At 30.1% G+C, this 18,784-nt stretch overlaps 2 protein-coding genes across 4 annotated transcripts; one reads left to right on the forward strand and one right to left on the reverse strand.

Moving 5' to 3' along the window:
• Window positions 1-5,343: 5,343 nt before the first annotated feature.
• On the forward strand, window positions 5,344-8,738 carry LOC112272963 (11-beta-hydroxysteroid dehydrogenase). Of its 3 annotated transcripts, none has more exons than XM_024501196.2 (7): window positions 5,344-5,687; window positions 5,825-5,961; window positions 6,610-6,802; window positions 7,166-7,251; window positions 7,514-7,645; window positions 7,818-7,982; window positions 8,317-8,738. In XM_024501196.2, the coding sequence occupies exons 1-7, from the start codon at window positions 5,642-5,644 to the stop codon at window positions 8,581-8,583; spliced, it is 1,026 nt and encodes a 341-aa protein (XP_024356964.1). In that variant the 5' UTR covers window positions 5,344-5,641; the 3' UTR covers window positions 8,584-8,738. The 3 variants fall into 3 exon arrangements, with proteins under 3 accessions (XP_024356964.1, XP_024356968.1, XP_024356965.1); XM_024501200.3 differs by having other exon boundaries at window positions 5,369-5,687; window positions 7,818-8,055; XM_024501197.3 differs by having other exon boundaries at window positions 5,440-5,542; window positions 5,751-5,961.
• A 2,618-nt stretch (window positions 8,739-11,356) lies between these two features.
• LOC112272953 (protein SYM1) lies at window positions 11,357-14,068 on the reverse strand. Its single transcript, XM_024501168.3, has 5 exons — window positions 13,662-14,068; window positions 12,792-12,947; window positions 12,296-12,428; window positions 12,157-12,196; window positions 11,357-11,729 (listed from the first exon to the last, which is right to left on the reverse strand). Exons 1-5 carry the CDS (start codon window positions 13,974-13,976, stop codon window positions 11,606-11,608), a joined length of 768 nt encoding a protein of 255 aa, XP_024356936.1. The 5' UTR covers window positions 13,977-14,068; the 3' UTR covers window positions 11,357-11,605.
• Between the last annotated feature and the right edge of the window lie 4,716 nt (window positions 14,069-18,784).

The raw sequence follows: 18,784 nt of genomic DNA on the forward strand, positions 1-18,784 counted from the left end.
AAATCAACAGAAGAATGACCGAAGATGTTGGAGGAGCGTGATAATCACATTAGCCGACGTGAGTCTCAAGTACAAGAATTGGGTTTGTTGAATGAAGATCTAAGGGCACGTTTGAATAGAGAACCATCGAACAAGAAGGCAGCTGACGAAGATGTAAAGAGGAGAAGGTCACCAATTCAAAGGGTAGTAAGTCAACGCCATTGATTGAAGAAGCCAACGCTGCTACGTCTTTATAAGTTGAGGCTAAATAATATTTGCGAGGATGCTGCATAATTAGGAGTGAAGCTATATAGAATAGGTAAATAAACTTTGTGATAAGTTACTGCTTGATTATTAACAATCTTGAGAATTAGACTGATGGTTAGGCAGTTTAGCTGGTAACAGTAGGTTGTTAGTAGAATAAATGGTTAAGAATTCAAAGGATCATAACCTTTGGAATTTGTTGGCCGATGGATCATCTTTTTGGTAGAATAAATAGGTTGAAGAAAGAGAGATCGAGGACCAGACGGAGAGTCGTAAACCAAGAGCTAAATTGAGAGTTGTAAACCGAGAGCTAGACTGAGATTTGTAAGCCGAGAGCTAGACAGAGAGTCGTAAGTCGAGGACCAAACTGAGAGTTGTAAGCCAAGAGTAAGACTGAGAGTCGTAAGCCGGGATAAGCTTGATGCTACCTCTTTGTTTTCTTTATTATTTGCTTATAAAGAATGGTGATTGAGAGAAGTATTGTTGAATTGATAATCGTAGAATGGATTATGGGTTGAATTAAGACAAAAGTAGTAAGCCTAGATGTTTTGTAGTTTGATATTTAATTTCAGATAGCCAGAATACAGTCAATTGTGACACTAAGAGACCCAATTCATATAACCAGTCTTTCTTCGAGTTCGAATCCACCTCTATTAGTTCAATTGTTTTGGTCTATTGAAGTTGAAACGCAATGAGAAGAATACTCCTCCATGTTAATACTTAGAAAAAAATCTCTTATTTTGCTCAAGCCCAATAGATGAGAGGACTAGACAACAAAGAAGATATTAAAAATAATATTAGTTTAAAAAAAGGAAATCTACAACTTTTAATATATTTATGTCTTATCTACACAAAGGAATAATCCAGTCTTAATTAAGAAAAGACAAGGCTCTGACATTGTAAGTATACTCTAATCAATCTATTAAAGATAAGAAATTGATAAAAATAAATAAAGAAGTATAACAAAATAGAAATAAAGAAGTATTTAAATTAAAAAAAAAATGGAATGGCTATTATCAAAAGACAAGGAAACTAGAGACTCTTGAATTTAGAGTAAAAGTAAGAAAGAAATTGACAATAGTAAAGAAGGCTTCATTCTTGCCTCTATATGTACTATCTAACTAAGAGCTAAGTGGCAATGTTCTAAAGGATCTTTAATATGTGTTGACTTTGCAAGACACATGCTTTAGCTTATAAGAAAAGTTTTCTATGTGTGTACCACATAATTAGCTTATTTTTTAAGCTACTAACATGTGTGGCACATGGCTAACTTCTCAACCATGTTTCTAATCTAAAAAATCAATTATAGACACATGTTAAGTCAAAGTAGTATCTATAAAGCTTTTAAGAAGCTTCTAGAGAAGATATTATAGAATTAATCTACTTTTACCTACTTTTATCTAATCATATAGGTAATTATTGGATTATATGTGTATGTCTGTCACACCATTGTAAGAATTGAGGTAGATATGGACTTGAAAATGTATCAAATAAATGTGAAGACAATCTTTTTGAATAAAAAATTAAAAGAAGATATCTATATAAATTAATTCTAAAGATTTGTATAATAAGGCAAAAAATATTCTATATATAAGTTAGAAAATCTTTGCATGGATTAAAAAAATTATCAAATATATAATATAAATGCATTGATACATTAATTTTTATTTTTATCAATGAAGGATTTATGAGAACAAAAGTTATTTATTCTTTGTATGTAATACAATATAAAGAGTTTTTGGAGGTTTTAATTATCTAAATTTATGATTTGATTCTTTTAATAAATAAAATAGAAAAAGTAATTGAATAAAATTTATTTAAAAGATAAAATATGAAATAAATAATATAAAAGAATTATATTTTTAGCTTTATTTTTAATTTTAAAATATTTGAGTGAATCGTATTGCACAATTATAATAAGTTAAAGCAAAATCATTAAAAAATTATTTAATAGATATAATATAAAAGAGTGCAAATCAATTAGAATTCCTCTTAAAACAAGCTTAAAGTTGATGAAATCCATAGATGATGAGTTTGTATAAGTTGAAGGTATAATACAAAGTATTTCAACCAAAGCAATTATAGTCTTATTTAAATATATAATTCTAGCCTCCAATATAGATCTTGCATGTGCTATTAGTATTGTATACCAATACGTGTCCAAGGTTGGACCTTTGCATTGGACAATCATTAAGAAGTTAATAATATACTTATTAGATATAAAATACTTCAAAATATACTTAAGTGGTAAGAATTTTAATTTATAAGATTATTATCATATATATAAGATCAAAAATATTAAAAATAGAAGATCCACAATAAAATATATATTATTTCTTGAAATGAGAGTCATTTCATAGAATTACAAGAGAAAACTAACTATTATAAGATTAATTACAGATGTTGAATATATGGCAATAGGTCATAGTACAATAGAGGCAATTTAGATAAGAAAATTTATTAGAAGATATTAGACTTGTGAAATTAAATGCAAAATTAAACATGTGTAATAATCAAAGGTATCTTGTATTTTCTAAGAATCTAAAGCACCATTCAAAAACCATATACATTAATATTCAAAATTATTTTAGAAGAAAAAAGATTGAAGATAATATTTTAGATATGAAATATTATGCCATTAAAGAGATTCTTGTTAATGTGAGTACAAAAACTTTAATAAAAGATAGACATCGCAAGTTAATAAAGACATTAAGATTTAATTACTAGCATTAAATCTTAATAAGTTGTTAATAGTCAAAATGAAAAAAAACTTAAAACAAGTTATTGAGAAAGTAATTAGGATTTTGAATAGATATAAGGTTAAGAAGAATTTAATATTTGGTTGAATGAAGTAAAATAAGATGAAGATGATTTTGGATGAAGATCATCTACAACAAATGTATTTTTTTATTTTTTTATAAGTAAAAGATGTTAGAAGTGAGAGTCATTTTATTCCATATTTTGCTTTATACGCAACTTTAGAAATTTAAATTTTAGAAATGTTTTTATATTATTTTTAATAAATCTTATATAGTATAATAGAAATTTATCTATTATAATAAATTTCATCTATCAAATTATGATGTATCTATTATGATAAGATCTTATCTATAATAAGATTTTTTAATAATAAGATCTTATCTACAATAAAATCATAATCTGCTCAATTCTATATTTAGCTTTTAAATATTAATAATTTATTGTAATAAATAATATTTAATTATTTATGATTAGTGCTTAATTTTATATACTTTAATTAAAATTTATAAAATATTCAAAAGTCATATTAAACCTCAAGTTGTATATTAATAATAAAACTATTTATTTGTAAGGTTATTTTAATACAAATCAAGTTAAAAATTTATAACATAAAAGATCTACTAATAGTCATATTTTATTATTAGGATAGGAATGGTTTTATACAATTCTAAGAGACAATATATTCTTGTTTATTCAATAATATATGAGAAATATAGAACATCAAATTATTGTAGAATAAAAATAATAACTTTTTAAAGACATTCAACTTCTATAAATAAAAGAAGTTCAAATCATGTGTGATAACCAATGATGTATATTTTTTATAGAAATAATCCAAATGACTATAAACGCACAAAGTACTTTGATATTTAGAATTATCTTATACAAGAGAAAATTGAAGTTGGAATAATAAATATGATATATGAAGCAAAAAAAAAGACAATATTGCTAATTTAATAAAAAAAAATCTTTTTAAAAAGTTAAGCATCTAAAGTTGATAAAAAAAGTATTTAAAGTTTTAATCCACTTATAACGTAGAAGTATTAAACTACCTAAAAATAATTAATAATTTTTGAATAAAAAATATATAGATTTTTTATGTTACATTAGGTTCTTAGTTAATAAAGACCTATTTCAAATAAAGTCAAATGAACAATTCAATAGCTTGGATTAAGTAATGAATAAAATAATTTGCTATAGAAGATTTTTGATTTTTGGAATGTAAAAAATGATAAAGATATAAATTAGAAAAAACCTCTAAAGATAATTTTATTTTTTTTCATAAAAAGAGAAAAAAAAGTAAATAAACAAGATGTAGATGTAAAATAAAAAACATACCAAAATAATTATTGTCAATTGCAAAGAATCTATAAGATTAGAACATAAGAAAAGTATTAACAAAATTTATAATGTCATTAATCTTGCCTCATTATATGTTAGCTACCAAAAACTTCTTATAAAAGCTTCTTGTAGACCATAAGGCTTGAGACTTAAGTGCCAAGCTGTAAAAAGCTTCTTACACAATTCCTTCAAAGTAAGAAACTTGCAAATTAAGTTTGAATCTATTTCTATGTCCTTATATTAACTTAAGTAATATAAGAATATGTTATGAAAAAGACAAAGGACATAACATTGCCGTAAGTAGATTTGGTAGGTTTTTTATAATAATAAGGTAAGTCTAAATAGAATTTAATGGCTTTATTATCTTGTTTACATAAAAATTTAATATATTATTTGTAGAAATAATTTTTTTTACAATAATAAATGAAAGAATTGATCTTATCTTTCTAAGAAGTAATATAAAAATGTTTATCATATAAAAAAAATGTCATGTAAAAGGCAAATTATATGTATTAGGTGATATTAAAATAAGATTATAATATTTGTCAATGTCACATTAGACATCAAATTATACATTGTAAAATAGAATACAAACATGTTTGAATTCTTTTATAATAATAAAATTATTCATATGAGTATTCAAAGAACATATTATCATAAGTTCTTTGTAAAAATAGAAGTAGACTTTTAAATTGCAAGTAACATAAAATATATTAATAAAAAGAAAAAAAAAAAAAAAAAAAAAAAAAAAAACACACACGTATAATGCACACACCTTAGAAAATGTTTGATGTATGAAATTATGGATGAAATTATGATGTATCTATTACTATAATGTATCTATTATGCAGCGTGCAGCCAGATGGGGGGTGGAACGCTGGACGAGGAATGCATGCATGGATGCGTGTGCATGCATGCATGCATGCCCATGCCGCATGAACATGGAGGAGAGACTTGGGACCAGGTGTGGACTTACTCACTTATTCACTTACTTACTTCTCCACGTGTGTCTCCTTGTGACCTTCCGTTTTCTTTTCCTTTTTCCTAGGTTCCTTCGTTCCTGTGTGCCTGAAATTAATTCCCTTTGGGGTCGGGCGAGGAGAGAGGTTCTTTTCCCCGTTCTGGCCTCAGACATGATTAAGACCGCGTTGCTCAAGATTTCATTTCATTGTCGACTTAGGAGTGGCGTTTGTTGCGGGTTGGTGTCCTTTCACGATTAGTTTTCAGCTACTCTGCTTCAGTGCGCATTACCTTGAGGCTGAATTTCAGAGATCCTTCGGCACTTTTTGGTCGATCAATGGGATTCCTTGGAAGCTTCCTCAACTTGGTAGTGCCACCATCAGGTGCATTTGTGTTCACTCTAGCATTTGGGTGAAGTATGTCTGACTGATATAAGCATTTCTCAGGTGAAATACATGCTTGAAATGGTGCGGAAGTTGCTCAAATATTTTGCTGTTTCATCTTTTCCGCTGGGGTGCAGCTGCTGTGACGTTGCTGTTAGTCTGGCCGGTGCTGGCTCTCTACAAAACTATGATGTGGTGGTTGTCATGGGTATTGTATGAGGACATGCGAGGAAAAGTCGTACTAATCACAGGAGCATCATCTGGAATTGGAGAGGTAATATCGTTCTGCTTTGATCGACATTGACGATTTTGAGTGATACCTTGGAAATATATCTGGTGCATGACTTCCTTTTGTCTTGTTGCGAAACTTAAACGAATCACATACCTTGTAATCAACAGTATCTTTCGATTCCAGCTCCGCGGGTATATTTCCTTCTAGGTATGGTAATGCCTCAAGTTTCTGTCACCAGAGAATGCCGAATTTCATTTGAAGATGTACAAGTTAAAATGTATATATACTTGCACGCATACAGTCATATGTACACATATGACCTAATTAACAATCACGCACCAGCTTATTGCAAACTCTAGATAATAATGCTAAGCACACATTAAGATATCAATTACACGTCAAAATGCTTAGAATATATGGAGTACGATTGAGAATACGACCAGGAATGCAGGGACTAAAAGAAATGAGGCTTCGGGTAGCATTCAAGTAATTCATTCACAGAGGAACAGGTAGTGGAATTGCTCGTCGCCTGCCTATCCGGACCGTCTCCTTACAGAACTTGTTGCCTACAAATGTATGCCACAGTTTCTAGAATTAGAACCATGATGTGGCTATTCCTGATTATTATAAATTCCTTCAAACGATGTTTCCAGACGATGTCATGGAATGTGTTCTGATTTTGGTTGCCAGCACATAGCGTATGAGTACGCGAAGAAGGGGGCTCGCCTCGCGCTCGTGGGACGGCGGGAGAATTTGCTCATGGAGGTTGCAGACAGGGCGATAACGAGAGGGGCATCAGATGTGAAGGTCTTAGTCGGAGATGTCACGAAAGAGGCAGACTGCAAACGTTTTCTAGAAGAAACGATTCAAAAATATGGCCGGCGTACGAATTCTTTTCCCGTGTCATTAGAGAGTGTGATTCCTATCGACTGACATGTAGATTCATACTTCATGGCATTTACAGTGACAACTGTGCTAAAATTATTCTGTAAACCCTTGATCCTCGTTCATCACATGAACTTAAGTTGTTACTTGAATTTTACTCCAAGGAAACCAATATCGTTGGGTTTAGGCGTAAGAAATTGGAGATCTAGCTGATAACTTTCAAACCGTTGCATTGGGTTGTTTTGAAGCTGTCGATGAGAGGGAACTCACAAATCCTCGGTAGCTGGTTGAGCATTTGTGTGTTACTTTAGCAATCGATTCTCTTTCAACTGGGTGTTTTGATGATGCGTGAGTTGTGTAGTGGACCATCTGGTGAACAACGCTGGAGTTGCTCACAGCTTCTTCTTTAGCGAGACAAAGGATTTGAAGGCGCTGACATCAACTTTGGTAAAACTGGAAACTTCGTAATCGTTAAATGAAGTGTTATTTGAGTTTTGATTTAGAAGACGCCAACAACAAACTGATTCTGTTCAAGAAGTTGACTAGATTGTACCGAATAACGTCGTGAAGAAAATGAGACTAATGTCTGCAATCACACTCCAAGAGTAAAAAATGTAGAAATCACAGATGTTATGCCCTTGCTTTTGGAATATTGCGGAGGCGTTTTGTGTTGAAATCAATTGTAAGATTGATGCGGATAACTCAACAGGACACAACATTCTGGGGTCAAGTGTACATGACGTACTTTGCAATTCCGCATTTGCGGCGCACACATGGCAAGGTTCTCGTTATGGCGTCTACTGCGAGCTGGCTGCCATATCCACGGCAAACACTATACAATGTGAGTATATTTGTAAAAATAGTCACATCCAAATTACTTTTGTCAATGAGGGATTGCAATCGGGTACAATCGATGAAATCCCACTCTTTAGTTGGTGTCTGTTTCTTATATCACTATGGGTACGATTCAACCGCAACTTGTTGCTCACTAATTAATAGCATTTGCATTGAAGGCTGGAAAGGCAGGTGTGTTAGCTTTCTTTGACACATTACGAGTAGAGGTTGGTGACGTAATTGGTATCACCATAGTCATGCCGGGATGGATTGAAAGCGAGATCACTAAAGGCAAATTTATACATGAAGATGGCGACATATGGACAGACCAGATGGAACGAGACGTACGTCAGCTTCACTTTGATTTCTGTGGTTGTCCTATTGCCCTCGAGAGAGTGAGCACGCAATTCTGGTAGAGTGAGTAAGATTATTCCAAAGAATATTTTGTACAGACCTTTTAGGAGTTCATGGTTTTTAATTGCAAATTTTTCCGCGAGGCAAGCATATTTTTTAACATTATCATCAACCATACAATTCACCTCATGTAATATACTCACTAAATCAAAGACTCAAGAGTAATCAACGATATGTACTGTGCAGTAATCACCTTAAGGTTGTTGAGTGTAATGCTCTATTGAAAGATGCTGAATGTAAAGATGGTTTGTTGGTGCTGTGCAGATGCATATCGGTCCAGTGCCCGTGACATCGGTAACTGAATGTGCCAACGCTGCAGTGAAGGGCGTTATTAGAGGCTCCCATTATGTGACGGTTCCATTTTACTACTCTGCGTTTCTCTTATACCGAATGTTTGCTCCTGAAGTCTTGGATTGGATATTCCGACTTATTTTTGTTAAACATCCCCAGAAGCCTCTGAGCAAACAGGTACTGAAAGCCTCAGAGGTTCACAGGGTTTTGTACCCAACAAGTATTCAGAAGGCAGATTAAATCATCAGATCATGAGACAGGTTGATCTATTCAGAGCTTTAGAAGGTTCAAACATAAAATGGGAGCATAATTCATTTGAGATGTTACTGTTCTATTTGACTGCATCTCACATTGTATGTGATCTCCATGAGTAAAATTGGTGCTGCAATTTACTATCTGCAAGGCTCTGCAAGGAGGGCTATCCTGCATAACTACGTGAATGCACATCAGTTCTGCACTGCCCTTTAAGGCAATCAATGCAGACCATGCGGTGGTGATCATCCACCCATCCATCCGTCGTTCACTTGCACCAATTGTTGATTGTATTTCAGTCTAACTTTATAAGAAATATGTCTTCTTCACATCATGGCCAATTGTTGAACGGATAAAAGATTCCAAAAATATGATTGGTGGAGAGAAACAAATTGACGGCATGACCTTTACATAAGTAGGGGAACAACTGATGACCGTTTTGGTCAAAAGTGCCTAAATGACAAAATTTTGCGGCAATTCTGGGATCAAGGAATTGTTTGGTTGGCAGCATATTGTCCTAAACAAATTAATTTTTTTTATTGATAATTTGCATTTATTCCTTCACAAATTTATCAAATGCACAATAACACTGAAATTTATGAAATGCATCATAACTGATTTTTTTAAAGAACTACTTTTTGTAATTCTTGATAGTAGTAGATGCCACATATACCAAATACAAATCAAGTTTGCAAACAGTATTTTACATTACTATTTTTTCTAGCTCTATAAATTTATCTTAGCCAACTTGATTCTCTTTAAACTTTAAAATTATGTTCTCTACATTGAAAAATGTATGTATATATATATATATATATTTATAAAATTCTACTTGGACATGATTTTAATTGTCCAATTTATGCAAAGTAACTTCTTGTCTTTTTAAAGACTATACCTTTATACAAAATCTCTTTTCCAAATTGGATCAATGAATCTTTTTAATTTTATTTGGTTTTTTTCATTAAATATTTTTCTTCAATAAATTCTTATTTAAACTATTATATGTAAAAGCTGAAAATCTTAAAGAACCAATGTTTTTATTTTCATCAAAAGTTATGAATTTAAACTTACAAAATTATCTTAAGTTTCTATTTTTAAAATAATTTATTTAATGATAAAATAAATGACTGATTAATATTGTCATGATTAGAATAATAATTATGATACTTTAAAACTAATCAAGTATTGTCATATTTAAAAACTTATAATTTTTTTTTTTTTTTTTTTTTTTTCTTGCAACTAATGTTGAATCAAATATATTATTCTTAATAGTGTTCGGCTTTTAGGCTCATATTTTTACAAACCATGAAGACTATTAAAATTTGTAATGTTAAATTTCTAAAATAAAAGATTGCTCATATGCACTTGGAAATGTATCAAAGTGGAAGTAATAATATGATTGCAGACACATTAATATAAATTTTAATGAATCATTTTTATTTATTAACTAATTTGTGACTACTAGTATTATTGTGGCTTTTGGAATAGATTTAAACATAGAAACACATCAAATAGATGTGAAAGGCATAAAACTAGATAAAACTTTGAAAAAAAACATATATATATATATATATATATATATATCTTCATGTATTATTAAAGAAGCAAGAAAGTGAAGAAGAAATAGATACAAGATAGAAAAGATCTTAATTGAACTACATTATATCCTATTTGTGATTAAAAGATAACAAGAATTAGTAATGGCAAGAACTTAAGAAAGATTTTTTAAGAAGTATCTTGTTCTATAAAAAATCTTACAATGACCATAAAAGTTAAATCAACCTACATTTCTTACTTATAAATAAAAGATATTAAAACTAAAATATTACATAATGTTTTGTATTTTGTTGCAGTTATTTGATTGATGTGTCTTGTGTTTGTAATTCTTTTTGTTTTATCTCTGTACAACATAGAATTATTTGTTACTTTAACAATACAAATGTTTCTATATACAGAAGACCTCAAAACTTTGGTAGGTAGTTAACAAGTATAAATAGTAACACAAAAAAAAAATCATTGTCATAAATTTACATCATATAAGATACATAAGTAGATACTATTATTACAAAACAATTATTTTTCAGAAAATATAAGTATTTGGCTACAAGGTTAAATATAATGTATTGAATTATAGCTATTGTAATAATAAACTATACAAATAAACTATTTTCTTTTCAAAGAAATATTAGTACTCATTGAATTTAATTTGTTAGATTTCTATTTGTATTTTTAAGTTATTTTTTAATCCTAGAGGTTTTGATACAATTATTCTAAAATTGCTCAAGAAAATTATAACCATCTATTAATAACACTTCAATTAAAAAAGAATTAAAAATTTCCAAATAAACAACAATAGTTTAAAAAGAAATAATGCATCAAAAATTCAAAATCTTTGTTTTTTTGTGTAATTTATGTAATGTTCAATAAAGTGAAAATATTTTATCACATTTATTGTATGAATATAAAGATATGAATCTTTTTGTATCCTAAATGTCAAATTAAAAGTATTATTTTCCACATACTTACTAAATTAATTATCTTAAATTAAAATTAAGAAATATCCTGAGAAATTATAGTTTATTATTCAGATCTCTTGTTTGTAAAGATTATAAATACACACACACATATATACATATATATATATATATATATATATATATATTTAGTATTTTTAGATCTGTTGTTTATACATATTTATAAAATACATATTCAATGCAAACATTACTCAAATATTCATGACCAAGAATACTTGAACAGCACATGAAAATAAATACATTTTTATTAAATAATTATAGTTATTCAAGCTAAACTATTACATGAAAATCAAAACTCATAAAAGACTTTAAGATAAAATCTGACAATCAGATTGTTCCATCAAATGACCATGCTAAGAGTCACAAAACAATGGTATGCTGTTTATGCCATTTCAAAACACAGAATTCTTTTGAAATTGACTCTGAAGCCACAATCGAAGCTCCTCTCGTAGTTCGTGAGGCGATGGGATTATGATCTATTCTGACTTGCTCGTAGGTAGAGTCTTTCCCTTGCCAGCAGTCATGGTAGTTGAAAGGTAAAAATTCCAAAAGATGGAACAGGATGACATGAACGCCACTCGAGCCTGTAGCGGAACCACACTGCAGAACATACAATTCTTGCATTAGAGGTGCGTTACTGAAGAGGATGAGAAATTGCCTCGTCCTGATGTCCAAAATCTCCAAAAATTCACATTCGAAACCATATACAAGGCGGAAAATCAGATTGAACTGGCAGAATTCAGATTTAATGCAGGATTGGGTTTTCTTCCCCTACTCCTGAACTTCAGTACTTCAATTCTAAAAAGAATAACTGGTACTATCATAGAGGGAAAAGCTTAAGAACACACTAACAGGTTGTCATTTACATAAAGAAGTTGGCATAAAAAATAAAATTTACTTAAGAAAAATTTAAGAAATCAAATAAAAATTTAAAAAACTTAAGGAAGTATCTGCACATATTTGGGATCCGTTCCTTAACTATCAAGAGCATGAGAAGACCCGGGTCCTCATATGACGATGAACTTACCCGAAATTGAGTACACTTGCTGGTATCCAGAACTTCCAACCTGCCCATAGAAAATAGTTGTAGGTTTCAGTAAAAGAAAAAGTACAAAATGCATAAGAGACATATTATGCATTAGAACAGGAAACTAGAATTTCCATACCATCAAGAAGAGTTTGAAGAGCACGAGTGCGGTAGAGGGTAGGAAGCTGCTCAAGACGGCCTTCCCAAAGTTTGTTCCATGCGAAGACAAGTGTGATAACAATAGGACCCAATATCACCTGATTGGCGACGACCTGAGAAAACATAGCAAAGGTGAGAAACCTATAGCTTTAAAATAAAATTAAAACGATTATCACTGCAGATGGAACTACATTACGGTTCAAGCAAGAATCAGATAACTAAGAAACAGAACATTACACAGATGGTCACAGATATCACACATATGATCAACAAAACATAAAAACGATGCTAGTAAAACATACCAAAACCAACTGTGGCACTTGTGCTACCTCAGCTAATATTCACAGTAAGCATATGTCATTTGGACGTCTTGTAACAGGAAAAGTATTCAGATTTGATTTTCAGAAATTTGTTTATTGGAGTTCGCATGACAGCAAATGAATTGACCAGTCTTTGGTGGAATGGAGAAAAAAAACCTTGAGTGAGAGATTTGTCAAATTCTTGACTGGCATGAAGTGATCAAGAACCTCATACCACACCTGTGATAATGGCCCATATATCAGAAACCCATAACTTGCCATGCGGGCCGCTCTTTGCCAATCATGATCCCAAAGATTCACGCTGCCTGTAGCCTTCACATAAACCACATGTCATGTTTCTGAAAATAAATAGGGTAACAAGACACCGTCGGAAAAACTTGAAGCATGCATGATTAGTATAAATGCCGTCAATAACTCATATCATTTTGAGACTTTTCCCAGGACTGCGATTCTAATCGGCCGCGAACTCCCCTTAAACACTACTCTTATGTTACGGGACTATCATTCAAAATGTCATGTTGCAAGATTCAAAAATATTATGCGCCACTTTATAGATTCTCGAAAATGTCACTACAGTTATATACGAATAATTTATATAATTCTATCGGCACACACTACAATGGAGAATGTTCTTTAATTCGATTTTCTAGTATAGTCAATTACTCGATAAGTTCTCGTGTCATCACAGCAGAAATAAACCTTCTAGGAAATTCCAGGCGTCGGGTAGACAAGAACACAATACGAACGAAAAGCACTTACAGCTAAATTCTTTGATGCAAATAATCCCACGGAATCAACAATAATTGCGATTAGTCCACTGACTGCTATCGTTCCATACCCACCCTAGCAATTGTATGGTAAAAACCCTTGAAAAACCGATCAGTGGATTCTGACCTTCTTTAAAACTATTACTTGCAACCCTAAACCTTGCACCATTCCCGCCTAACTAATCCAGAAACTCAGAAACAAACCAAGCAACCACAGCAACCAGCTCATTCCAAGTGCACATTGCAAATACCCAATAACCTGATTTCCAATTGTAAGTCCGCCAGCCACATCCTCCGCAACTCTCTGCTGTTCCTCCAGCACCTTGCGCCGCTTGTAGCGAGCAACGAGCTGCGCTATAGTGTCTCCAGTGGTGGCCAACACACTAGCGGTGACTGCGGCCTTGAGAGGAAATCGCAATTGTTTCTTAGGCTGGGATACTCCTCCATTATCACCAAACCCAGTGTCCCCCTGCGAAGCATGAGGGGTTCCACCAAACGATGAAGGGCCCAGCAGATTGGAAAGGCGGAATGACATGCTACCGGCTCTAGACCAGGGAGATCCTCCACCCACCATTGCGACGGGCGGCGCGGTGCCCTGCGTGAACAGTGGACAAAGTTGCAATAACAATAACAACAATGGGGGCGGGAAAGCGAACCAGGAAATGGTAGGTTGTGTTATGGAGCAACGCAGGGCAAGTCTCACTACCCAACTACCACCGACGGAAGGAAAGCATTACCCATCATCATCTTCTTCTTCTACTACATCATCATCCTCGCCAAGCAAGCATGCTCGAGCAATATCTATCTATCTATCTATATGTACACACACATACACATATAATGCATACTCTCTCTGCCTGGCCTGGCTGGGGCTCTCTCTCGCTCTCAGTTTGTATTTCTGTTTACTTCTCCCCCTTCGTTTGGGGTCACAGAGAATCCACCCCCGTCCTGTCTGAATGATTAAATTATAAAATTTATGTTCATCCAAATGAATAGCTCAAGCAAGTTCAAAAAAATAGTCAGCTTGCTTGTTCACATGAAAGAAGAAAAATGTATGGAGAATAGAGAAGCCAATATAGAACTCACAAGAGAACATATCAAGCTTGTGAGAGGAGGAAGGTGAGAGAGGATGACGATGAATGATAATTTTGGGAGAATCTTAAATGAGTGTAAGAAGGGCTGAGTCCAAAGTCATGGGGTCCATCCAAAGTCATGGAGTCCACCTAAAGTTACATTTTTTAGTTATCTTCTTTAATTTTTAATAAGAAAAAAAAAAACCCCTATTTTGGCTAAAGTTAAAAATAATAAAGAAAAGTATGTACTACAATTATAGGAAGTGTATATATATACATACATAAATATATTTTACATACAAGGACCTAATATGATTCATCAATAATATTAGAATTTATTCTTTAACCATTAATCCACATGAATTTTTTTACTTTGATGCCTACAATTGTGACTGAAAGGCAATAAAAGAATTCTAAGATATTATCAAATTCACCTACTTGTACTTACTTCTATGTAATTCTTCTTTATAAGTAATTACTAATGAGCGGTAACAATTCACTCCTCAATATAAATTATACAATAATTTTAATCAAGATTTACTTATAATTAAAACTATAAAGTAAAAGAAGCAAATAACAAGAAACAAAAAACAAGAAACAAAGAAAAAAAATACAACACAAGTGAAAGAATTGGAATCAAGCAATTATACAATACAAAAGTAGTCATAATTTTTTCATTGGAGTTTTTATCATGTAAAAAATAAAAAGTAAAAGTAAAAAATATATTTTTAGATATGTAATTTTTTGTCTTTATATTGACATAAAATACATTAAAAACAAAGTGACAATAAATAAGTTATGATAATTTTAAAATATAAAATATAAAATATATTTTATATTAATTATAATTTATTTAAGAGATTAGGAGATTAAAGAGATCAAGGCATAAAAATAGTGTAATAAAGTATTCTAGAGAGGCCACAAGACCTTAGTTTATCTTAGACTTATCTTCTTTCCTCCAAAAACTATGTAAGTAGTATAAAATATGCCATCTTAGTAAAACAATATACTAATACAAATATAGAGTCATAAGAGCTCAAAATTAAAAGATTTAAGATGAAATAAATAGAAAAAAAATGACCATGGTTGTGCTAATATATATATATATATATATATATATATATACATAATGATTAGAAAAATCTATACGATTGATAACAAAGATTTTTATTTTTATTTTTATTTGTATCTTGAATAAAAATAATATGATAATATAAAATTTTTTAATAATTTTTATATTTAAAAGAACCATAAATTTTTTGAGATTGATTCCAATATATCATTGTATCTAAAATGTCTTGAACCTAAATAATTGTTACGAGCTTGAAAGTCATATGATTGTGCTTTACTTTTTGGAACTAATAAACATCCTTTAGAATAGAAAAGATTGTCCTTGAATTAAAACTTAGAAGTATCATGGAATTTAGAAGAATGATTTATAATATCATTTATAGAAGGATTTTAAGACATACTTAGTTAAATTTAATAGAAAGTATCAAATAAATAATTAATATTAATTTTATTAATTAAGAATGAAATTATTTTGGCTTAAGAAGAATTATTTTTTATTAATCACAAATTGCATTTCTTTCTTTTGGTACAAGATAAAAACATTTGAAAAGTTCATCTAATAAACTTTATTATTTTTCTATGCAATAAATAATACTACGTACAAATCTTAATGAAGACATATTCTAATAAGTTTGGTAATAATTCAAAATATGTGTTGGCCTATTATACTTGCAATTCTAATAATCTATATAAAAAATCATTGGATTAGAAGGGTCTTTTAGATAATGGTATTATTCTTGAAATAAATCCATAATTACAAGAAGTTCTTTGTTATTAATCTTATAATTGATCTTAATTATTAAAAAGTTTTTGAATGAAAAGCTATAAAATAAAGATTATAAAATACTTCTATTATATTTAAGGAAAAATATAATGCATCCAGTTCATAAAAAATGCATTACAAAAATCAATGTAATATAAGGTTGGGGATGCAATAAAAGTTATCTTCAATACTTCAAATATTCTCTTATTTTTTTTATTCTATTCAAATTTGTCTTTAAAAGTCAAATATATAATTAGAATTGTAACTTGAAAAATAAAATTGATGAAGATTTAATAGTAATTGACAAACTTCAAAAAATATTTGATGTCCTTTATTGTTTTTGAAATTATTTCATCTATGATAGTTTGAACTTCCTTTGAATTTGTATAAATAAAATTCATCTTTCAAACCAAATTATAACATATTTTTAATTTTTAATTTTATCTAATTTTTTTTATAATTAGTGGTATAAATTAGTAGATAAAATAATAAGAAAAAATAAAATAATATAAAATAACTAAAAGAATTTCAATCAAGTAATTATACACTATAAATCTAGTTATAATTTATTTATTAGATTTTTATCTAATAAAAATTAAAAATATATGATAAAAATATACTTCTAAATACTTAATTTTAGTATCTTTTTAATGACTAAAGAAACATAAGTATTTAAATTGTTATAAAAAAATTATAAAGATTTCAAAAAAAATTAAATAATAAAAATTTAAGAGATTAAATTTTATTAAAAAATAACTTGTATAAGAGATCAAAGATTCAAGCTTCAATAAAGTTCATAACTAATACTTCAAGGTGTTTTTTAAGAGGCCTCAATATCTTAGTCTTATCTTCTTACTTACATCCAAGATAGGACAATCCATATAAGACTTGTGAACCTTTCTTTTCACAAGAACTATTATCACGGATATACATATTTACTCTAATATTTATCTATATGATTAAATAGAAGTAGATAAAAATATATTTATTTCATAATATTTTATAGAGAAGCTTTGCAGATGCTTCATAGATACTGTTTTGACTTTACTTATATTTTTAGTATTGAAGAAATAGAACTTTGAAGTTACAACACATAGTATCAAGAAGGTTGTACATAAAGAGAGTATGGAGTAAGATATCTCTTACTTCCAACATCCAATACTTATAGGTTGTGGTTGTTGCCCTACAAGACAACTTCTACTTATTGACTTTTACACACATGATCTTTGGTCCTAGGATCCTATGGTATCTAATGTATGTCAAGGATATCATATGGTCCTTGGATCCTTTGGCATCTTGCTAACCACAAAGGTATCCTATGCCAAACAATAATTACTCTTATCTAGTATTTGAATATTCTTTAGTTTATATTTTATTCTCTTGACTTTGATTCTTGGTCCTTGACCTCATCCTATATCCATAAGATACCATTTCTATATACCAAGAGTCAATCTTTTGACCATTATTAACTTACCTAAGATAATATCTTATACAAGGTAAGTTATTCTTTTTTTCTCTTTTATTTCAATATGTAGTTGATTAATAGATTAGAAACTTCTTCAACAAACTAACCATGTATTGATAGCTTACGAAATAAGTTAACTTTGTGGCTCACATATAAAAAACTTGTAAGTTAAGATATATGTCTTGCAAAGTCAATATATTTTAGAAGTCCTATAAGATATTGCCACGTAGTTCCTACTTAAGAGTATATATAGAGGCAAGAGTGAAGCCTTCTTTACTCTTGTCAATAACTTTTGTCAAGGATATAAATCTTGAAGAAAGAAATCTTCAATATATTCTTCTGACATTAAAAAGAATTAAAAAGTTCTTAAAAGATGATATATTATTGAACTAGAATGGCTATTGTCAAAAATAAGAAGACTAGAAATTTTAGAAACAAGATTAATAACTAGAAAGGCATTGACAAAAGTGAAGAAGGCTTTATTCTTGCCTCTATATATATTCTTAACTAAGAGCTACATAGCAATGTCCTATAAGACCTCTAAAACATGTTGACTTTGTAAGACATGTATTTTAACTTGCAAGGCAAGTTTTTAATATATGCACCACATAGTTAGTTTTTTTTGCAAGTTACCAATACATGATTAATTTGTTGACCAAGTTTCAAACCTATCCATCAACTACAAATACATGTAAAGTCAAAGTAGCATCTATGAAGCTTTTAAGAAGCTTTTCTAGAAGGTATTATGAAATTAATCTACTTTTATTTATTTTTACTTATTTCTACTTAATCATATAGATATTTTCTAGAGTACCTATATATATCCGTGACATTATCATCCCTTCTAAATACAAGTTCCATAAAAAGTAGTTATCATATATTGATGAAATCTAAGATTCAATGAATTGTATTTGCTACATATTCTAATTTTTGTTCTCTTCAAAGATGGTTGATAGGTCTTCTTAGCTATTGGTAGTGTTCCATACTAGAGTAAGAAGACCATCTTATTA

Source organism: Physcomitrium patens, chromosome 20 (assembly GCF_059467195.1).
Source record: "Physcomitrium patens ecotype Gransden chromosome 20, ASM5946719v1, whole genome shotgun sequence".
NCBI classification, from domain to species: Eukaryota; Viridiplantae; Streptophyta; class Bryopsida; order Funariales; family Funariaceae; genus Physcomitrium; species Physcomitrium patens.